At 37.8% G+C, this 24,947-nt stretch overlaps 1 protein-coding gene across 2 annotated transcripts in view; it reads right to left on the bottom strand.

Moving 5' to 3' along the window:
• Window positions 1-2,059: 2,059 nt before the first annotated feature.
• Window positions 2,060-24,947, bottom strand: part of LOC125238479 (thyrotropin-releasing hormone receptor-like) — a 172,238-nt gene continuing 149,350 nt past the window's right edge. Inside the window, exons 4-5 of one of the 2 annotated variants that reach the window (XM_048145841.1) lie at window positions 9,481-9,855; window positions 2,060-3,365 (exon numbers count right to left, since the gene is read on the bottom strand). In XM_048145841.1, coding sequence (XP_048001798.1) covers window positions 2,336-3,365; window positions 9,481-9,855 — 1,405 coding nt within the window. In that variant the 3' untranslated portion in view covers window positions 2,060-2,335. The remainder of the gene's footprint in view (window positions 3,366-9,480; window positions 9,856-24,947) is intronic. The other variant, XM_048145842.1, reaches the window with a different exon arrangement.

The raw sequence follows: 24,947 nt of genomic DNA on the forward strand, positions 1-24,947 counted from the left end.
AAATATATTTAAATTTTTAAATAAAATAATATCAAATAATTGCGTAGGTATATAAAAAATAATGTAAGCTACTCCATCTATGAACATAGGGACCATAATTCAATATTTAAGCTAAGCAAAATAAAATATTTAATATTGTTTGCACATATATTTTTAGATTACGGTTCCGTCTTTTGCTAAATTTCTCTATTTGCTAAAATTTCACAATCACAACAACTCATAAAAACATTTCAGAAAAAGCTTTTCAAGCCAAAACTGTAATAAAATACATACACTTTTTTCATTGTCTATAAGTCTGTATAAATGCATTGTTTTACTTGGCACACTGCCAACACACCCTCTACTTAGGAATAGTCTTACTATTCTAGAAGATCCTATTTGTATACAATATTACATGTACATAAGCCCTTCTAAAATAAGGAGACGTAAACTTAATTTGCTTGACCACAACTTTTAGGAAACATAATTATGTGACGTCGTCTTCTTAGTTTACTTATTAATTCCAAAGGAAAATAGAAAACACCAGCCTTTGTAACAATTGTTATGTTATGTACTAGCCCCGATGCATATGTTTTCGTCTAGTCAGACCATTTTTTGAGGTTCTCCTGTTTGTACAAAAATAATGTCCTAGTTCAAAAATCATTAATGTTTAATGGTAATATTAATCTACTTATTTTTTATGGCAGTATTGTACAATAACTAAATCTAAATACAAGAAATATCATTGATGCTAAAAGGAAAAAAAAAAACGATTTTTATTTTATCTTTTATGGATGGGTATTACACTGCATACCAGATGTAAGGGGGCCCAAAGGAAGTAACTAAGTTCTGCTAATAAACTAAAAACAAATCTTCAAGCCTATGCATGCAGAACTGCTATAGGAGAGGAGAACGTGATTAAGACAACATTTTTAAGTTATTTTTTGTACAATATAAGTCACATGCAATTTTATTTTACAATGAAATTAAACTATATTATAGCACTTTTACAATTCTCATTACTGTGATGTGATATACCTACATGTGTAAACGTTATTAGAATAAACAAAATATTTCTGTATTACTAGACGAACTCTTTTGCATCGGGACTAGTAATAAAACATATGTAACGTCATGGTTGTCTATTGTTTGCCCGACAGTCATTTAACATAATATTCATTTGCCCGAATCTAACTTGCCTGAATTTCATTTGCCCGAATGATTTGTTTACCATAAAAATCATATGACATACTCGTTGTTTATCCGAATATTACCTTCCATAATCATACAATGCCATACTATTTGTTAGCCATATTATTAAGTGCGATAATATGGTTTCATAGAATATTCAAACGCCATAAGCAATTATTGCCATATTAATTGTTGCCCATATTATTACCTAACCTAGCCTACTTTCTGATAGCAGTTTCATTTTCCAGGGGTCACAGTTCTAACCTAACCTAACCTACTTTTCCAGCAGTTTCATTCTCCAGGGGTCACAGTTCTAACCTAACCTAACCTACTTTCTGATAGCAGTTTCATTTTCCAGGGGTCGCAGTTCTAACCTAACCTAACCTACTGTCTGATAGTATTTTCATTTTCCGGGGGGTCACAGTTCTAACCTAACCTAACCTACCTTTCAAGCAGTTTCCTTTTCCAGAGGTTCACAGTTCTAACCTAACCTAACCTACTTTCTGATAGCAGTTTCATTTTCCAGGGGTCACAGTTCTAACCTAACCTAACCTACTTTCTGATAGCAGTTTCATTCTCTAGTCCTTCTAATACCTATTATAGTAGTTTTCGATTCTGCCAAAGCACATTATGGAAATTGACTTTTCTGGACGCTAATTTGTATGACAAATTATGGTATGGAATGTGGTAATTACGGATTTCGATGATTCTGACAAATGACATTATGGAAACTGACTTTATGGGAAACAAAGTTTCTGGCACTAGATTAATATAGTAAACAATGATTATGGCATAAGATGTTATGAGAAACAATATTATGATTGTTGAATAGGATGGCAAATAAAATTATGGCAAATGAAATTCTGGCAAATGGGGGTATCCCAACGTCATACCATAATAAAATATACAAAAGAATATACCACTAGCTAACAACTTGTTTCATTTCATACGCCTAAATACCTATATTAGTAGTAGTTTTATTCTACTTCCCAGAATTCTGTTGGTGAAACTCTTTTGACAAACCTTTTCCCGATCAAAGTTAACATTTATTTCTAAATCTCTTTGTAATATTTCTCCTAAAATTAAATTATCAAATACATAATATTATAAAAACACATTTCTTACTAAAAGTTGTGATCTCAACTATACAAAACTAATTCCATCCTTACACAAAACTTTCTTTACTTTTAAAGTCGTATACAAATATATTCTTGTTCTCCCTATCTTGGACCGGCACGCAGACAAACCTATTCTTTCCTTCGCTTTTTTCTGTTACATCTAAAGTTATAGAATACACGTTATTTGTCTTAACATCTAGGTTCAATATTTGTATCTGTTTATTGTTCTCAGTGGCAGTATCTTCGTCTTGGCAGTTATGTTCATGTACTTCTACTTCTATTTTATTATCATTAAGTTCGTTCATGGCTGATATGAATTGCATGCTATTACGCCTTGTGTTTACAACATTGATAATCTCCCCTACTTTCAACTGCTGGACATTAGGCTCTGGTTCTTTTTTCTTTTTGTCTTTAATGACATTCTTTTGCGAGCTTGTTCTATTGCTATATCGCCTCCAGAAAGAATCAGAATTGTGTTGGCTGCTTGAGAATCCAGTTGAAGTAGTCGTGTTAAATGTATCTCTCCTTTGCATATTCTCTCTCAAGCTCCTCCCACAATTCATCAACTTGTTTATCCTCAACAGTTTGACGAACCCCTCTCTAAACTTCGATGACATTAAATTGTACAATATCGGGTTTATCGCGGAATTTAAATACAGCATTATTCTACAAAAATATAAAAGTATATAATACCCATCTATACCTAACGACATTATTGTCTCGGGTGGGAATACAATGATCCACAATGTGAGAGCTTTGAAAGGGAGTAAGCAAAGGAAGAAGGATAGGACGACAGTCCCAAGCATGAGGATGACTTGTTTCCTGTATCTGAGGACGTTGTTGGTGTTGTTGTTGTTTTTGGAGTTCTGAGCGATGATGACGGGGTTCTCCATGAGGTTTTTGGCGATGACGCTGTAAAGGACTAGCAGCACGCCGAGAGGGACGATAAAGAAGACGGCGATGGTGAGGATGAAGAAGAGAGCGGACCAGAAGGTGTCGGCCTGCGTGAGGCACACGGGGTTCTCGGAGCCGTCCTCGTAAACCTCGTAGGTGAAGGTCGCCACGCCGAGGATGGGGCTGCGAACATACAGAATCGAGTTAATCACTCTTGGCAACTTTATTCTCGAGGGCTTTATGTTAATCAGGAAATTATTCATAAGTCGATTTAGATTACAAGGAATTCCCAAAGGTACTTCAAATGCTGGCAAATTGTTGTGCTTATAATTACAGACTGATATATTTTATGCGTAAATAATCTTGTTATATTTTTTATCTCTTGTGAGACACAAATTTTTAATAAATAAAGTAAGACAAGTTATATCAAGAAAGTATGTTTAATTATTTCCATTAAAACCTTAAACTACGCTAACATTTCTAATTTTACCCAAAGTGTCTCTAATAGGCTACTTTATTCACAAAATTAAGTCTAGCTATCGTAGCCTCCGCAAAAACAAAATTATGGTAATTTCCCAGGATTCTTACTAAAACAAAGTTGTATCTTGGATTAATAATAAAGGTAGTTACATCTTTGTCAAACTGATGTAGTATTTCATTTCCACAGAAAGAGGCCTTGGAGGCTCAAAATTACATTTCTTTGGAATTATCTTTGCTCTCAAGGGACTTTGGTATTACATACGCGTAGAAAGAAATAATACGTAAGTGATGTTACCTTATTACTTCAGGGACTTTTTATGTAAGGAATGATGTATATTCGATAACGTTCATATTCTTTGCGAACGGGAAATAAGGGAATGAAAAAGCTTGTTGAATTACCAGTTGCTTTCCCAGTTTCCACCTTTCCTTAAAGAATTTGGAGTTGAGAAATTGTACTGTTTGTTTTGTTTTCGGAAATATTTTCATGATGGTATTTGGCTGACAATGAATAGAATAAAATACATTTATCTTGAGTATACATTAAATTTTTTTATTGTACAAACGACCAACTTAATGTACAAAAAGTGATCTTAATGCCATGAGGCATTGTCTACCAGACAACCTAAAGTATTTATTTATAAACTTAAGCTAACATAATTTTGTCTTCGTAACTTGAATGCAGGATAAAACACAGGCATACGCCTAATAAGTAGAAATCAAGAATATTATTATTGAAAACTATGAGAAAATCTGTTCAATGCGAAATTTAAAAAATGAAGCGAGTAAAGTTTGAGTAGTTTTTTGAGAAAGTACCTTTACGCCTTTTATAGAAACAAACAGCCATACATCGCATCGGAATTCAGTTAAGTGGCAGCCGCCATTGTCCGCGATAATTTACTGATATGATAACGTCCATTGTCCTCGGTAAAGCGCCCCCTTAAGATTAGTGGCGTGAATTGCGACCGAAGCCGAATACATGGCAGATACAGGTAAATAATAGAGACGATCAAGACTCCACATTGATGGAGAAGGCAACTTATGTTATAGACTTGAGTTTTAATGAGTTTGTGTGAGGAGGGGTGGTTATGGAGGATGCGTCCTGATACGTCCTTGCCCTTATACGACTACCAAGTACCAACTATAATAGGAATTTAATTATCTACAACACAAAAGCTTTAAATATTTGTAAGTATAAAACATTCAAAATCTCTTAGCCTTAGCAACAGCAACTATTAAAAAACTCAACATAATAATTTGAATATAAAGACTGATATTCAGTCTTTATATAATATTTGTCTCTTTAAATAAACAATGGATCCTGTACAGGACTCCCACACTGTAAAAACAGTATAATTCACAGTTTTCGGCTTATCCAACCTGGAGTCTGTGTAAAACGAAATAAGACTTAAATTTGCATAGCTATATTCTGGACTTAAGACGTATAGATTTTGTTAGTAAGCTGTATTTGTTTAAGGAATTTACATATCTCACACTTTATTGCGGTTTATACGCAAAGGTATTTAGTTCAAGTGTTAAAGGGCAGAATAAAACTGCCCAATTAAAGATTAAAAGGTACAGGGGGAAGCAGTGGCCCATATAACACTCTTGCGCAGTAAAACTAATAAACATCGCCATTCGCTCCTGTCCTGTGAGATCTGCGTGCGTAGCCAAATACACAAACGCTCACGAAACAAAACGCTCGTAGATATTTATCTCTATCGCTCTTAAGTATTGGCGCGACAGAGCCAGGCTACCTTTGCGTTTTGTTTTCGTTTAGCGTCGTAGAAATACCATTCGGATACGGGGCCTGATGCCATTCAGTCGCTCAAAGGTCACATTTGGCACTCTACTTAGGTAATCTAATATCTATATATGGAAAATATTTAGATCAGTCGAAATAATCCCTCCGTCAGAATTGTCGCCCTGTAGTTTTCACTATTTCATCATTGGCCACTGCATCCCTGACGGATGATTTTTGCAACGTCGTATCAGGAGCGATTGAGCCGACCAACGCATTTCCGCCTATGACTGTACAAGCCTATCGCTGCTCAACACTTCCTTGCCGCACAAGTCGCATATGTGATCATGTTGAGTATCTGAAGACGAAACAAGGTTTTTGGCTCGATGACGCTTATTTCTCCTATGTTTTAGGTTCTCAAACCACCTTTTGTCATGCTTCTTCACTCCCAGGCATAGGTCTCTACGCCACACTTAATATTTCTTGGGTCTTGAGTGTTGACATAATATACATATAGCATGATGTGCATGTGATCTTCTAAAAGCTTCCTAAATACAGTAAAGACATATGTAACTCCGTATAGACAGATAAAGTCTAAGAAAAAAACGTACTTCAGAACCATATAGAAAAAGGTACGGTGGCCTACCTCTAGATGGCGTTATACCTTTGGGGAACGCTCGGCTTTTTTTACTGTTTCATTTATAATACTTTAGCAGTTACAATTCATAACAAAAATGTTTTAAAAATCTGGGTCTAAATTGCATTTATAACATTCTTGTTGATGCTTAAATTTAACGTTAAATTCTTATCTGCTTAGGAAAAAAATCGTTCATATCATAACCAACTTAGTGTATAAAGGCCTAGGTATCAAAATTGCAAATGGAACTGCGACACACTAAAAACTCTTTATCAAAATACCTTTTGTCATAATATGCTCAAATGACTTATATGTCAAAATGAATTGCGAACGAATATTGAATGAATGGAGCCGCTACCAATATATAATAAGTATGTATGTATTAGATATTTCCAATTTATTCCATAAATAGAAATACCGCAATTTTACTTCTTCATTACATAAACTTTAAAAATACCCTACTGTATCATCTTTATCTTGGTCACTTGTACTCCGTTTATTACAATAAATGTATGTAATGTTTGTATGTGTAAATTTCCTGAAATAAATGTCATATCTTGTTGTCACAAAGAAAAATTTACAGGGCTTCCAAGAATCTCGAGCTGGAAAGATACAAATTAAAATATTTTCTATGAAAATAATTAAATTCGACAGCAGACCACCCAAAGGGGTAATCGGATTTATTTATTATAGGCATTTGTTTTAAATTAAATACCAGTGGCTCTGATCTGATAGTGGGATATTCTTTAAAATTTATTTTCAAAAGGAGATTTAATGTTGGTAATGCCATTCAAATAATTTTAGAAGTGTCTACGCGAGTGTTCAAATTTAATTATAGGATAGCACATATTGAAAGTACTGTAATATGGGTACAAAAGCCTACCTATTGAAATATAAAATACATAGCAAAAAGTATAGAAAGGACCTACGACTTTTTGACTTTTTATTTACACTACATACCGACCATACAACTGACTCTAATTAATCTTGGTTTTAAATAGTGTAAAATGTAGACCTAAGTGCGTTTTCACATTATCCGATCCGATATCGGATGTCGGACCGATACATTACAGGCGGAATCTTGGATTCTTCTATTGATATCCTTCCGACATCCGTTATCGGATCGGATAATGTGAGAACGGTCTAATAGCGACTCAATAGTTTTTGTTCCTTGACGGTCATTAATTTGAACTAATAAAATTATTTATTTAAATCTATACAATTACAACGAGTATTATAATGTATAATACATTCATTTTGTAATGAAATCCAAAGAAATAACTTATAGAAATATATTCTACCCTTTTTGCTTGTTTTCTGATTACTATTTAGCCAATTTTTCATTGAGTCATACCATGGATTTTCAATAGGGACTGAGCTCACACTTTTTTTGCCATACTAAATTGAACTTTATCACCGGTGCAGAAAGGCGTTCTTATCAGACTAGTAAAAGTGTGTCCACATGAGAGGGTCAAAGTTGGGGCTGGTGTCCCTCTCGCACGTGTGACCAGTGTTAAAGAGATTACTATAGTAGTAGTATTTTTACCTGTATGATAACTAAGTTTATAAACTTCTTAAATTATTTTTGTATTATATCGAGGCAAGGATATTAATACATTGTAACGAATTGGTAAGTCAGATGGCGCTAATATTAATATTTGACATTTTAACACATATCAAGCTAAGAATATGGGCCAAATTGTCAAAACTGTGGTTCAAAAGTTTTAAGCTTTTGTCGACAGATGGCAGTCTATGCACTGCGATTACACATTTTACTTTGACGGTAACTCTCTATAATACTTTAGCAGTGACGCTTGTTAATTTTTTTGTCCAAAAATGTTAATAAATCTATATTCACGAGCAGCAAAACTGGCATGGCATCATATTATTGTTATATTGCAGCAATTATCTTCAGCGGTGCTCATTCAGTCGTAAACGCTGAACGATTATGTCGCTAAGTGCGCTCGTTAACTCAATGTGTGACTGTACTCAAATACTTGGTAAACGCTTTGATATTGTGATACAATTATTAATTAAGTCATTATATTTAAAGCAGCAATTTCAAAGTTTTTGGCCATTAAGTACAGTCGCGTTCGTTTAAAACCATACACTGACGCGAAAAATAATATCTGAACCGACTTTTATACTAACTGTATTCACTTGTTTTCGGATAATTTATTCTAGTAAGTATTTGGATGGAAACGAACTTGAGTGTATTCTATTATACATCATTAATTATGTATTTTAATAGGTCTACCTAACTATACTAATTGAAAAAGTTTACACTCTCCTGTGAATTTTTAAAGAAGTTATCAAATAAGGTACTTACCATTTTTCAAACAAAACTAAAATATCTAAAATGCTACAAAAGAAATCAAACAATGTTATTAGTTTCATCAAGTTTATAATTATAACCAAAAAATGCTTTCATTTTTAGCTCCATATATTATGTTTTATAACAAATACCTAAATCTAATAATACTTTTAAAACGCTCGTCGAAAACCAGACGAATCATAAATTTTAATAGATCAAAGGCATTTTCAGTAACGATAAATATGATACCAATTTTATCATTACACATTTTGAATAATATTAGTATAAAACTGATATCATTTTCGTGAGTCCTCAGTTCGCGGTGGACCTAATTTTAAGCTACATTAAAGGATTTTACATTTTAAGTACTAATGAGGTTGTTATACCTTACTAAATTTAGTTACTAGCGAGAGGGTCGATTCAATACATGAGACATGATGGTGTTTCCACATACAAGATATACTCCTATTCAAGCACAAATGAGCTTTTACTCCAGACTAAGCCTATAAAGATCAAACTATCATCTATCAATCACACAAAACTCTCAGGGGACTCATAATCGACACTCTTCGACTTCACCACGCAGTCTACTTTAATATGCTTTACTCTTGTACTCTCACGATCTACACTCTTAGATTTAGCACTGTTTATTAACACACTACGTCGTAATGAACCTCGATAATCTAATTCTATGTCCGGCCGACTCACACTAACATCATCCACATCGCAACGATCTACTGTAGCCACCTCGACTACACTCCCCTCACTCCGCATCCTGTTTATCTCAGCCACCTTTGAACCGCACACCGGCTCCGATTGCTGCCTAATAAATCTCTTATTCAATAACCTATCAAAGAAACTAGCTTTAACTTTAACCGTGTCAGTTTTGTCTAAACTTCCTCTATGGAACAACTTCTTCAAACTATTAGTAGTCCGCGTCAAACTACTGCTGGTAGTTGACCCGGTCGTCCTGTTTTCCACGCTCGGATTCCTAACAGCCACCTTTTTGTAACAGATGCACACTTTGCAGAAACCTATTCTAAATTTGGACGACATTAGATTGTACAATATAGGGTTTATGGCTGAATTGATGTATAACATTATTCTAGAGAAGTAAAGGACGCTATACCAGGTTTCTGGGTTCATGCTTTCCGTCCATTCTGAGGGGGTGACTATAATCCATAAGATAAGGATTCTATAGGGCATGAGGCATAAGAAGAAGCATAAGACGACAGTGCCTAGCATGAGGATGACTTGTTTCCTGGCTCTGGCGTTGTAGGGGTCGACGGTTTTGTTCATGACGACCTTGGAGGCGGCGGTGATGAGGTTCTTGGCGATGACGCTGTAAAGGACGACGAGGATGACGAGGGGGAGGAAGTAGAGGAAGAGTATGACCATGAGGAAGAAGCTGATCTGCCAGGGAGTGCGCGCCGGCGTGGCGCAGCGCGCGTGCGCACCCTCCGCGCTCCAGTCCTCAGTGTGCTCCGCGATGCCCAGGATTGGACTGAAAAAGAAAATATAAATAAAGACTTCCGTAATACATTAAGGTCTAGGAGTTACTGAACATTTGAGTCTGATTTAACAATGTTTACATTTCATGGAAACAAATAATATAGTTTTGATTTGTGATTAATGTTGGATACCTTCACCATTGAAGAGCTTTGTCAATTTTTGTCTGGTTTTACATCGGTTTGTGAATTTAGATTTTAATAACTGTTTTTTTTTTACTCAAACGTACAGTACTCGTAGTACATTGATTTAAACTTTCACGATTATTACACATCATTATTTTTAAAATCGGGACTTAATCGCGTATAACTACATATTAAACTGACCTCCAACGTTTCAAGGACGGCGTTGTCCCCGTGGTCTCGGAGAAGACTGGCTTGAAATGACATCAACACCTTCTGACAGCCGCGCGAGTTTTTCGAACTACCCGCACTTGGTTTTGATTATCAACTTGAACTGTTTGCGCACTAGGGATGTTACTCTGTCGACATACAACACTGACGATATTCGATTTAACGACTGTCGATATTATTTTCGGCTTACACTTATTAATGACAGGATTCCATGTGGATGAGATCCTAAAACCTTCGTCCCGATTGAAATTGCGATGTTTTTTGATTTCAATGGCTTCACGCACTTTTCTACTGTAGAAATGGCGTTCCGTGGAAAGGACTTTAGGGTCATGTAGTTCGATCCAGTGGTTTGGCCCTGACTCTAACAAATGTTCAGCCACGGCAGACTTGTTGACCTGACGATTTTTCACAGCCGCGATGTGCTCCTTTACCCTTTCTTCTATGGTGCGCTTAGTTTCTCCAATGTAGGAGCTACCACAACTGCAATCAATTTTATAAACGCCAGGTGATTGAAACGGTATAACGTCCTTAGGTGATCTTAGGCTTCCTGCAACTTTGGATAATGGCGTGTACACCGTCTTTATAGAGTACTTTCCAAGTACTGTACCAACCTTATCCGTCACACCTTTAACATACGGCAGAAATGCCGGTTGTCTGGACACCTCAGGACGTTTCCCCCTTGCCTTCCGTCTAGGTTGCCACTTTTTATTCTTGTACCCGTTCCTTCTAAGCACCTCCTGAATATGTGACAACTCATCCTTCAAATATTCAGGGTCACACAGATCATACGCTCTATTCACCAGCGATGAGACAACTGACTGCAGGTGGCGCGGGTGGTGGTGAGAAAGGGCATTCAAATACCTGTCAGTGTGCGTAGGCTTTCTGTAAACAGTGTGAGTTAGGGTTCCGTCCACTCGACCAATCACTTTCACGTCTAAGAATGGCAAACTGCGCTGTGATTCTAATTCGTACGTAAACTTAGTCCTTGGATGAATAGAATTAAGATATTGGAGAAGTTGCTCCACCTCCTGCTTACCACCCTTCATAATACAGAAAACATCATCCACATATCGCTTCCACAACTTCACTGCCCAAGGCTGCAGATCTACACTGGCCTCGATATGCTCCATCCAGATGTTTGCCAGAACCGGTGCCACAGGACTACCCATGGCAACCCCATCAATCTGGAGGTAATGTTTTCCGCGATACAAAAAGTAGCTCCCTTCCAAGCAGTTCCTCAGCAGCACCATTATTGTCTCCGACATGCCACTATCGCTCAGTTTCCTTCTGACAACTTCTAGACATTCTTTAACGGGAACATTGGTGAAAAGTGACTCCACATCAAAACTCACCATTATCTCATCTGGTTCCAGCGTTACTTCTTTGAGGATGTCTATAAAGTGACGAGAGTCCTTCACGAAAGACGACGTACCTGAGCGGCTGCAACACATCCAACATGCTTTGCAAACTGCTAATAAAAAAAATTATTCGGACTGGACAAAGTGCAGTGTGAGTTGTACGAAGTACATTGTATGTGTAGTTCAGTGTTGTCACGCGAGGATTTCGATTTACTCGATCGCATTACCTACGAGCAAGCGGGTCGTATTTTTGAGTCTAGTAGTGATGTGCATAACAGAAAATATGATAGACTGCTTTATCGATATAGGAGAAACGTGAGTACGGGGAATATTCGCGATGACAAAACTACCACCACAGTTGTTAATTTATCGAGTGCTACTTTGGATGATGCAACTGTCAGTGTACTGGAGAAGGGGTTAAATTTTGCTATAACCCCTAAACGTATTCCTTATGAGACCGTGATCTGCGGTGTTGAGGAGGCCATAACGCGCAATAAGGTACCGTCGTGTGACGCGGAAGCGTTAAGACAGGATGTTGCCGTTATCCTGAGGAGAGCCAAACTGCCAAAGAGTAACACCACTACAGAGGAGAGGATAGCCCTTAGAAATCTGAAGAATAATGAAGATATCTTAGTACTAAAGGCTGACAAGGGGAATGCCACAGTAGTGATGGACACAGCGGCTTATGATGGTAAAATACGACACTTGCTGGATGACGATCTTGTGTACAAACCTGTTTCGTACAACCCTACTGCTAGGGTTACTCGTCGCATTAGGGCTGTCATCAGAGACTGCAGAGAGATTTTCGAGGAAGACGTTTTCAATCGTTTGTACAAACCGAAGATTGTGCTACCGCCTAAGTTGTATGGTTTGCCTAAAGTACATAAGACAAACGTGCCGTTGCGGCCTATCGTGAGTCAGATTTCTTCTCCCACTTACGATCTTGCAAAGCATGTTGGATCGGTGTTGCAGCCGCTTGTGGGTGGTACGTCGTCTTTCGTGAAGGACTCTCGTCACTTTATAGACATCCTCAAAGAAGTAACGCTGGAACCAGATGAGATAATGGTGAGTTTTGATGTGGAGTCACTTTTCACCAATGTTCCCGTTAAAGAATGTCTAGAAGTTGTCAGAAGGAAACTGAGCGATAGTGGCATGTCGGAGACAATAATGGTGCTGCTGAGGAACTGCTTGGAAGGGAGCTACTTTTTGTATCGCGGAAAACATTACCTCCAGATTGATGGGGTTGCCATGGGTAGTCCTGTGGCACCGGTTCTGGCAAACATCTGGATGGAGCATATCGAGGCCAGTGTAGATCTGCAGCCTTGGGCAGTGAAGTTGTGGAAGCGATATGTGGATGATGTTTTCTGTATTATGAAGGGTGGTAAGCAGGAGGTGGAGCAACTTCTCCAATATCTTAATTCTATTCATCCAAGGACTAAGTTTACGTACGAATTGGAATCACAGCGCAGTTTGCCATTCTTAGACGTGAAAGTGATTGGTCGAGTGGACGGAACCCTAACTCACACTGTTTACAGAAAGCCTACGCACACTGACAGGTATTTGAATGCCCTTTCTCACCACCACCCGCGCCACCTGCAGTCAGTTGTCTCATCGCTGGTGAATAGAGCGTATGATCTGTGTGACCCTGAATATTTGAAGGATGAGTTGTCACATATTCAGGAGGTGCTTAGAAGGAACGGGTACAAGAATAAAAAGTGGCAACCTAGACGGAAGGCAAGGGGGAAACGTCCTGAGGTGTCCAGACAACCGGCATTTCTGCCGTATGTTAAAGGTGTGACGGATAAGGTTGGTACAGTACTTGGAAAGTACTCTATAAAGACGGTGTACACGCCATTATCCAAAGTTGCAGGAAGCCTAAGATCACCTAAGGACGTTATACCGTTTCAATCACCTGGCGTTTATAAAATTGATTGCAGTTGTGGTAGCTCCTACATTGGAGAAACTAAGCGCACCATAGAAGAAAGGGTAAAGGAGCACATCGCGGCTGTGAAAAATCGTCAGGTCAACAAGTCTGCCGTGGCTGAACATTTGTTAGAGTCAGGGCCAAACCACTGGATCGAACTACATGACCCTAAAGTCCTTTCCACGGAACGCCATTTCTACAGTAGAAAAGTGCGTGAAGCCATTGAAATCAAAAAACATCGCAATTTCAATCGGGACGAAGGTTTTAGGATCTCATCCACATGGAATCCTGTCATTAATAAGTGTAAGCCGAAAATAATATCGACAGTCGTTAAATCGAATATCGTCAGTGTTGTATGTCGACAGAGTAACATCCCTAGTGCGCAAACAGTTCAAGTTGATAATCAAAACCAAGTGCGGGTAGTTCGAAAAACTCGCGCGGCTGTCAGAAGGTGTTGATGTCATTTCAAGCCAGTCTTCTCCGAGACCACGGGGACAACGCCGTCCTTGAAACGTTGGAGGTCAGTTTAATATGTAGTTATACGCGATTAAGTCCCGATTTTAAAAATAATGATGTGTAATAATCGTGAAAGTTTAAATCAGTGTTTTGCAAACCGGTACGGGCCGGAATTAGCAAACAAAATAAAACGTCTAGGGTATTTGCGTAAGAAACGTGTGCGAATAGTGACGTCGTTGGCATTTTTAATTAAGTGTCGCGATTCGGACTTGCTACCTACGTGTGTTAGGATAAAACCGCGTAGGGATATACCGTTTTCGGCAAATATCCTGAGGGCTGCCAGCATCCGCCTCTTGAAACTGCTAATAAAAAACAATTATTCGGACTTGGACAAAGTGCAGTGTGAGTTGTACGAAGTACATTGTATGTGTAGTTCAGTGTTGTCACGCGAGGATTTCGATTTACTCGATCGCATTACCTACGAGCAAGCGGGTCGTATTTTTGAGTCTAGTAGTGATGTGCATAACAGAAAATATGATAGACTGCTTTATCGATATAGGAGAAACGTGAGTACGGGGAATATTCGCGATGACAAAACTACCACCACAGTTGTTAATTTATCGAGTGCTACTTTGGATGATGCAACTGTCAGTGTACTGGAGAAGGGGTTGAATTTTGCTATAACCCCTAAACGTATTCCTTATGAGACCGTGATCTGCGGTGTTGAGGAGGCCATAACGCGCAATAAGGTACCGTCGTGTGACGCGGAAGCGTTAAGACAGGATGTTGCCGTTATCCTGAGGAGAGCCAAACTGCCAAAGAGTAACACCACTACAGAGGAGAGGATAGCCCTTAGAAATCTGAAGAATAATGAAGATATCTTAGTACTAAAGGCTGACAAGGGGAATGCCACAGTAGTGATGGACACAGCGGCTTATGATGGTAAAATACGACACTTGCTGGATGACGATCTTGTGTACAAACCTGTTTCGTACAACCCTACTGCTAGGGTTACTCGTCGCATTAGGGCTGTCATCAGAGACTGCAGAGAGATTTTCGAGGAAGACGTTTTCAATCGTTTGTACAAACCGAAGATTGTGCTACCGCCTAAGTTGTATGGTTTGCCTAAAGTACATAAGACAAACGTGCCGTTGCGGCCTATCGTGAGTCAGATTTCTTCTCCCACTTACGATCTTGCAAAGCATGTTGGATCGGTGTTGCAGCCGCTTGTGGGTGGTACGTCGTCTTTCGTGAAGGACTCTCGTCACTTTATAGACATCCTCAAAGAAGTAACGCTGGAACCAGATGAGATAATGGTGAGTTTTGATGTGGAGTCACTTTTCACCAATGTTCCCGTTAAAGAATGTCTAGAAGTTGTCAGAAGGAAACTGAGCGATAGTGGCATGTCGGAGACAATAATGGTGCTGCTGAGGAACTGCTTGGAAGGGAGCTACTTTTTGTATCGCGGAAAACATTACCTCCAGATTGATGGGGTTGCCATGGGTAGTCCTGTGGCACCGGTTCTGGCAAACATCTGGATGGAGCATATCGAGGCCAGTGTAGATCTGCAGCCTTGGGCAGTGAAGTTGTGGAAGCGATATGTGGATGATGTTTTCTGTATTATGAAGGGTGGTAAGCAGGAGGTGGAGCAACTTCTCCAATATCTTAATTCTATTCATCCAAGGACTAAGTTTACGTACGAATTGGAATCACAGCGCAGTTTGCCATTCTTAGACGTGAAAGTGATTGGTCGAGTGGACGGAACCCTAACTCACACTGTTTACAGAAAGCCTACGCACACTGACAGGTATTTGAATGCCCTTTCTCACCACCACCCGCGCCACCTGCAGTCAGTTGTCTCATCGCTGGTGAATAGAGCGTATGATCTGTGTGACCCTGAATATTTGAAGGATGAGTTGTCACATATTCAGGAGGTGCTTAGAAGGAACGGGTACAAGAATAAAAAGTGGCAACCTAGACGGAAGGCAAGGGGGAAACGTCCTGAGGTGTCCAGACAACCGGCATTTCTGCCGTATGTTAAAGGTGTGACGGATAAGGTTGGTACAGTACTTGGAAAGTACTCTATAAAGACGGTGTACACGCCATTATCCAAAGTTGCAGGAAGCCTAAGATCACCTAAGGACGTTATACCGTTTCAATCACCTGGCGTTTATAAAATTGATTGCAGTTGTGGTAGCTCCTACATTGGAGAAACTAAGCGCACCATAGAAGAAAGGGTAAAGGAGCACATCGCGGCTGTGAAAAATCGTCAGGTCAACAAGTCTGCCGTGGCTGAACATTTGTTAGAGTCAGGGCCAAACCACTGGATCGAACTACATGACCCTAAAGTCCTTTCCACGGAACGCCATTTCTACAGTAGAAAAGTGCGTGAAGCCATTGAAATCAAAAAACATCGCAATTTCAATCGGGACGAAGGTTTTAGGATCTCATCCACATGGAATCCTGTCATTAATAAGTGTAAGCCGAAAATAATATCGACAGTCGTTAAATCGAATATCGTCAGTGTTGTATGTCGACAGAGTAACATCCCTAGTGCGCAAACAGTTCAAGTTGATAATCAAAACCAAGTGCGGGTAGTTCGAAAAACTCGCGCGGCTGTCAGAAGGTGTTGATGTCATTTCAAGCCAGTCTTCTCCGAGACCACGGGGACAACGCCGTCCTTGAAACGTTGGAGGTCAGTTTAATATGTAGTTATACGCGATTAAGTCCCGATTTTAAAAAAGTACTCGTAGTACTCCTATAGACCCAGAATGCTTGAAGGAAAGTGCCAGCATAAGAATTTGCTGATATCAGCAAATTGGTTACTTGCACTTCAGGATGTTGCAACCAAGATAGAACCAAGCTTTAAGAACCATGCTCCGTGGTACATAATAGAAGTACATATTCTTATCTTGTGCAAGTACATTTAATGATGTTTTTATTTTGCTATAAGAAATAGGAATGTGTTCAAAGCCAGTGCTATCTTGTGAAGATGGTGATCACTTGACAGTTTCTACTAGTACAGAGTGGTCAGCAAATTAAATACTTAAGTGATATGTACAAAAATCTACAGGATTGTAATAAAATGTAAGTGTGCACGGGAAAACGTCCCACTTTGACGATTGCTATAAAGCCGCTTTGTCAGTTTATTCATATAAGGATACAAGTAAATCTCGCCTTAATGGTAACCGACAAAGTGGAACGTTTCACTAAACACACAAATGAGCAGGAAAATTCTGAAAAGAAACACGTTTGACATGAAATATCTAAAGCATATTTTAAAGATATCAGCAGTTCTCGAAAAGTTTGTACAAAAATTAACGAAGAAGTTAAATTTGTTTTTATTAATTCCTATTTTGTTATCAAGATTTTGTTGATGAATTGAAATTTTATTAAGTCATTAGGGTTTTCTAGTATCTATATTTTCTTAATTATAACAATTAACCTGTATATATCTTACGAAAGTCGACTTATATGTATTACTAAATGTTGGTAACAAAATAGGATCAATTAAAATTTGCTGACGTGGCTACGTACAAAGTTGCCGGGAACTGCTCATATGCAAACTTTACATGTTTAATAGCTAAAAAGTAGTTAGTCTGGGCATTTTCAGAATTTGGGACTACACAATTAGCGTAAGTTGTTAACGAAAATTAACTCACTGCCAGTTTTGTACGAGTATTTTCAATAGTAATATTGTTTGTTTAACACACAAACAATATTACTTAAATACTCGTTACTTAAACTTTAAGCTATAATCTACATTCAAAATGTGAAACACATTTGATGCTTAATTGTCGTCACAAAACTGACAGCGAGTTAAATTTTGTTAACAACTTACGCTAATTGGGGGCCCCAAATTCTGAAAATATAATTTCTTATCATTAAGTATAATTTAATATCACGTCAAACGCTTGGATAGAATAATATACAAGAGTAAGTCACATCGAAATTCAACGGAAGAATAAAAACCAGTTTAGGTACAGATAAAAAGTATAACCATAAAGTTCCTAGAAAAGCACATTGGAAAAGAAACAAGCAATTTGGTCGATGTCGACGCATCTTATTTGGATCAACTGGATACCTAGCAACGTCACAATCACTTACGCTTCAAAAGCGTATCGTAGCTAGCTCTATCTCGCTCTTCTGTAGGGGCGCGACAGAGCCAGACTGCGTTTCGTTCGCCATGTAGCGTTAACGGTTGTCTCTTCGGCTAGGTCGGATGATACGATCGCTTCATTCGTTCATTGAATGAATGGAGAATGGGCAATATTGCGACTGTTATGTTTAGTTTGGATATCAACTGGGCGAGTTTTTGTAAGTAGTTTTTTTAATATACATTTTTCTTACCTGAAATAATTTAAAACATGGCAAAATAAATGTTTCATTAAACTATTGCCCGTCAACGTTAAGAGTATTAAGTATTTACGTACATTTTGGTATCCTATTGAGTTTACGACATTTTAACAGCTTTTAATAGTTTGGATATTGACTGTTGACTCTTGAGTGGCGATAAACAGCCATTATAGCTACATTAAATTGTTTCTTAAGTACTTTAGCATGTAAGGTTACTTTTATGTTTTTGAGGCAATAAATAAATTGTTTTTTTTTTTTTTTTTTTAATGGGATAGGCGGCAAACGAGCAGACAGGTCGCCTGATGGTAAGCGATCACCGCCGCCCATGGACACCCGAAACAAGTAATAAATTAATAAACTTTATTCAATATTATTTTATAAACTATATGACAGCTGTGTATAAAACAATTGAATTCAATTACAGTTCGCATCGTTCTGGTCTAGAACCATAGACCCTTATATAGTTATATAGATACTTATTTTGAAATGTGAAGTGTATCTAATATTTTTTTAACGCTTTCGTGCTATAATTCCAATTTAAATTTAATCGCTCTATAATTACTCACAACAAACATTACATTGATGGCATTGTAACTTTTTATTGGTATTTATTTGTTTACCCAAACAGAAATTAATTATAATAACAGTCAAATATTCCATTGCCAACATTGCCCATTCTCATAACTGCGAAGTGTTTATTGTTCGAAAATTATACGGAAAACACATTTAGAAGTATAAAAGGCATATGTAACTTTACTCTATGAGGCCTTACCCCTTTTTGTATAAGCTTGAGTACTAGCCAACGTCACAATCGCTGACGCTTCGTAAGCGTAGGTATCGTAGCTAGCTCTCTCTATCGCTCGTTAGGCCCCGTAGTCGAATGGCATTTCTGAGACGCGAAACGCCGCAGTAATGTAGTCTGGCTCTGTCGTGCCAATACGCAAGAGCGATAGAGATAGATAGCTACGAAAGAGATATTATTTTGAGCGTTTCGTGGGCGTTTCTGCATTCAGCTACGTACAGTCAACCAATTAGAATCTAGGCCACTCTTGAACCCTGTCGTATTGACACCGTGCTTTATTTGCTATAGCAGTCACTTTGACTTTTATTGTGAAAGGGTTCTACAATGGCCTAGTATTCAGATTGGTTGACTGTACACAGGTGTAGGTACACAACCACTCCCGCAGGTCAGTAGTGGCGCGACAGAGCCAGACAGCGTTTCGCCTCGTAGCGTCAACGATTGTCACTTTGGCTAGGCCGGCTGATAATGACAATAAAATGATAGTTACACAGCTGTAAAAATAAATAGCTACGAATAAAGCTTAACGAGTGTGATGTACGGACAAACAAAGCGATGTACACGATAGCTGTCACATGTATTTACATGGAACATAGATATGGGATTGCTAGTCTTTATAGGCCTATGTAGTGATGTGCCGTTCCCGGCGGGAATATGCCCGGAAACGTGCCCGGGAATATTCCCCCTCAACGGAAATATAGGGGAATATTGACATATAGTATTTATCGGCTCGTACCAATGAGTTTTTCTGAACTTATGTGCGAAATGTCATTTGATATTTGCCAGTCGCTTTTCGGTGAAGGAAAACATCGTGAGGAAACCGGACTAATTCCAGTACGGCCTAGTTACCCTTCGGGTTGTAAGGTCAGATGGCAGTTGCTTCCGTAAAAACTAGTGCCTACGCCAAATCTTGGGATTAGTTGTCAAAGCGGACCCCAGGCTCCCATGAGCCATGGCAAATGCCGGGATAACGCAAGGATGATGATGACATATTTTAGTTTCTAGGATTACGTCAAAAATAGCTTTTTACACCGTTTAACAAGATCAGAGTAGACCGTGTAACTTATACTGAACCGTAAATTCCCTATACTCCCGGGCATATTCCCATTCTTCCCGGGAATATTTCCAAAGTTGCTGGAAATATTCCCCTGATCAAAATAAAACAAATTATACAAATGTAGCTCATGCAAGTGTCCCCCGCCGAACGCTCCGCTACAAGCGTCCACTCAAGCCTCACACGTAGTGTCTACAAAGACTAGCAATCCTGAGACATAATATATCGAAGCATTTACGAACCTTGTTCACAAAGGTATTGTTTTAGATGGTTTCCATGGTAAGCACTTGCCGTATTGGCATCCTGGCACCTTGGGAAGTAAATACCTCATCTTTTAGGCATTATACACGATAAAGGCATAAATATGGCAAATAAGCGCAAATTGAGCGCACGTCGAATTGGTTTTGACACGTTGAGTTTGAATAATTAATAAATTTACGGTTTTACTCACGTTATTATATCGCTATTGCTGCGATATGTCCACGGAGTTTAGCCGCGTGTGAACTCCTATATTATGCCTGAAGAGGGGCCTCAAATTGGCCCGAAACATATCGCATCAATAGCGATATAATAACGTGAATACAACCGTAGATTCATTAATTATTTGAATATATCTCACGAAAGTTTAACATGTATACGTTGAGTTTGCGTATTAATATTCTGGTTTTCATTTCATTTTAAAGAATTTTGAAGTGCATAGGGGAAACGGCATAATCTCTTTTAAATAGTAATTTGATATTCAATGTATACGGTCTTGCGCGAGAATCTATACATCTTGTACGAATTTAAGTACATATTGACTCGTGCGCGAGAACGTAACAGGGCATTTTCAGAATTTTAGACCCCCAACGGAAAAATTAACTACCTAACTCTAAGTTTTGTGACGATAGTTAAGCATGAAATTTCAATAAAAATTGTTTTCGTTTTAATTACATAAACTTTAAGCAATAATCTATATTCAGAATGTGAAAAAAAGTAAATTTTTAGACAGATTTTATGCTTAATTTGTCGTCACAAATCTGACAGCGAGAAATTAACTACCTAACTCTAAGTTTTGTGACGATAGTTAAGCATGAAATTTCAATAAAAATTATTTTCGTTTTTATTACATAAACTTTAAGCCATAATCTATAATCCAGAATGTGAAAAAAAGTAAATTTTTAGACAGATTTTATGCATAATTTTTGTTAACAACTTTCGCTAATTGGGGCCCCAAATTCTGAAAATGCCCAACTTATACAGACCGAACGCCACGTCAGTAGTCTATGAACTGTCAAAGTGTAAAAAAGGTACACATATACATTACATTATGCTAGTAATATTCGTGGAAGGAGAATTTGTTCCTCTACTTTTATAACCTAGTAAGAGCTAGCTGGATTAAGGGGATAACTAATCTGTATCAAATTTTCTAAAAAAAATGTAAGGTGTTACAAGAAATCTTGTGACGGTCTTCCCAAGTTTTATATGCTTGTCTTTCCCGCATTGACCTTTATATTATTCATCACATGAATCTCGCACATTATTCACTCTTCAATACTAATGTGTCATTATTAATTACAAGTAAAATGCGCGGCAGGTGCTCGTTGGACTCAGACCAGAAACTTGCACGCTCGAACACACGCGCGAACAATGATTTAAGTAAATCATCTTGTAGAGTGAGCTGCAAAATTGAAAATTATGAATGAATTCATTGATAAATTCGTCATGCACTTTTGCAGCTGATAGTAGGTACATTAATCAGAATACCCAAGATCCTAATACACATTGAAATAAAACGATCGATCAAACTTTGCAAAGTGACTTTTGAGGTCATAATGAACAACTTTTATTATGGGACCAATGCTGAAATCGCAAAAAAATATTTGCCTTTGTAAGAGCTCTGTCGACTCGGCTGGTGGACACCACAAGGGACCCGAGGGCTGGCGCGTATTTCTCGCAACGCATTGCCCTAGCAATACAGCGAGGAAACGCTGCCAGTGTAATTGGCACCATGCCGCAGGCGGAACAGCTGGAGGGGGTGTTTTTTAACCGTCGCCTCATATCTTTAAATATATATATTTAAATAATTTAATTTAAGTTGTTCTAATAATTGTGATATTTTATTTTGATATTTTGTTTGTTAGATTACTTATTTATTTATCGATGTAATTAGTGTTTAATTTTAGTGTATTATTCGTTTTTGTGTGTCATGTCTCAATTATTTTGTTCTTTGTTGTTTAAGTGTATTATGGATTATTAATCTGAAATAAATGAATTATTATTATTATTATTATATCTCAAGAAGGACGGTTATCAAGTCGTCTGTATGTTTTTTATTTTTTTTTATTTTTTATTTTTTATGTTTGTTCCTCCTCGATATCTCCGTCGTTACTTGACCGATTTTGAAATTTTTTTTTTTGATTGAATTTATATGCATACAGATTGGTCCCATTTTTCTCAGAACCCAGTTCTGATGATGGGATCCTGGAGAAATCGAGGGAACTCCTCGAATCTGAAAGGCATACATATGGTGATTTTTGTGTTTTTAAAGGAACAGCATGCATTTAGGTACGGAACAGTGACATTTGGTGCAGTGGAACTGCTGATGATGGCCAGAACGGAACTCTTCAAATCTGAACGGCACGCTTACAGTGACTTTGGTATTTTTATACGAACAGCATGCACTTTCGTCCAGAACAGTGACATTTGGTGCAGTGGAATTTCTGATGATGGTCAGAACCGAACTCCTCAAATCTGAACGGCACGCTTATAGTGACTTTGGTATTTTTATAAGAACAGCATGCACTTTCGTCCAGAACAGTGACATTTGGTGCAGTGGAACTGCTGATGATGGCCAGAACCAAACTCCTCAAATCTGAAAGGCACGCTTATAATGACTTTGCCATTTTTATAAGAACAGCATGCACTTTCGTCCAGAACAGTGACATTTGGTGCAGTGGAATTTCTGATGATGGTCAGAACCGAACTCCTCAAATCTGAACGGCACGCTTATAGTGACTTTGGTATTTTTATAAGAACAGCATGCACTTTCGTCCAGAACAGTGACATTTGGTGCAGTGGAACTGCTGATGATGGCCAGAACCAAACTCCTCAAACCTGCACGGCACACTCATAGTGACTTTGGTATTTTTGTAAGAAAAGCATGCATTTAAGTTCAGAACAGTGACATTTATTTAGTTATGTTTGTTAAGCATAAGTCTTGAAGTCAAACTTTGTCAAGCTTCGATTTCTTATAATATAATCGGATTCATGAGGAATTGAGGAAACTCCTCAAACCTTAACGTTATACGTATATTCATTTGTGTTGCCATCTAATAATGAAAGCATTAAAAGCAGTTTTAAAAAATACTTACACATTTCTACATAATCCAACATTCGCAAGTAGCTTTTACCAGAACCCAAAAGGCGATGGTTTTTTTTTCTTAAAAATTATTTTATGATTGAGTTGTTGTATTTTTTTTATTGTATAAGTTTTTTTGATAATTATATTTATAGTTTAAGTTAGTTTTAGTTTAATATTTATTATGTTTTAGTGTACTTTGTGTAATATAATATAAAATAAAATTAATAATTTGACTGTTTCATATTTACATTTCGAGTATTTCGACGTCATTATGCCGCTCATTTCTATGGAACAGCCAAGATGGGTTTAAGCTTTGTTTAAAATGCTCTGAAAACATAAATTATTTTATTGAATGCAGGAATAAAACGCATTGTCTCCGGGAATGTCCAATAGTCGTCCATACGTCTCGCATTCTAGGTGTTATGGAAGGCGCAATAACTGTCCGCTTCTCGTTCGCAATAAGAGATGGTGCCACCGTTCCGTTTAAATTTTTCCGAGTTCGAATAACTGGACGAAGTGCCATAGTGAGAAAATCAGGCGGGCAAGCACGGTATCGTGATATATCTTATCGCGTCAGTGCGTCCCTCAGTGGGCGCGACAACTCAGTGGATTTGACTGAGTTCGTTTGACACGCGTTTGCTTGATCTAATCAGCAGTTCTCGAAAAGTTTGTACAAAAATTAAGGAAAAAGTTAAATTTGTTTTTATTATTCCTATTTTGTTACCAAGATTTTTTTGATGAATTGAGATTTTAGTATAAGTTTTATTTCGTCATTAAGGTTCTCTAGTGTCTATATTTTCTTAATTATAACAATTATCCTGTATATATTTTACGAAAGTCGACTTATATTATTAAATGTTGGTAACAAAATAGGATCAATTAAAATTTGCTGACGTGGCTATGTACAAAGTTACCGGGAACTGCTCTAATCTAAATAGTATTTTTGCCCAAGCTGAAAAGGAGACGCTTCGTGGTTCATATTAAAATAGTAAATCAATTATTCCTGGAATGTATAAAATAATACCTAAGATAAAATACAAATTCTTACCTATTTCAAATTTGATAGCTGTAGATAAGATTGTACCTACCTATTATATTTAATTTTATTGAAATTGAAACAGCGCTGACTTTGCCAATAAATGAACATTTGAAACTTCAAATCCCTAGATACAGCAATAAACCAGACTATTTATGAGTCTTTTCATCCATAATACATACACATATTATAAACGGGAAAGTGCGTCTGTCTGTTTGTACGTCTTTCACGGCAAAACGGAGAGACGAACTGACGTGATTTTTTACGTGGAGACGGATAAAGGTATGGAGTGTGACATAGCTATGTCTATCCCTTCCATGTCCCATAGCCTAGGTTACTTTTTGTCTCTTTCTAACTCCCCACTTCCCTAAAATGGGGGGTGGAAGTTTGTATGGACCATTCCGCAAA

Source organism: Leguminivora glycinivorella, chromosome 23 (genome assembly GCF_023078275.1).
Source record: "Leguminivora glycinivorella isolate SPB_JAAS2020 chromosome 23, LegGlyc_1.1, whole genome shotgun sequence".
In the NCBI taxonomy this organism is placed as follows: Eukaryota; Metazoa; Arthropoda; class Insecta; order Lepidoptera; family Tortricidae; genus Leguminivora; species Leguminivora glycinivorella.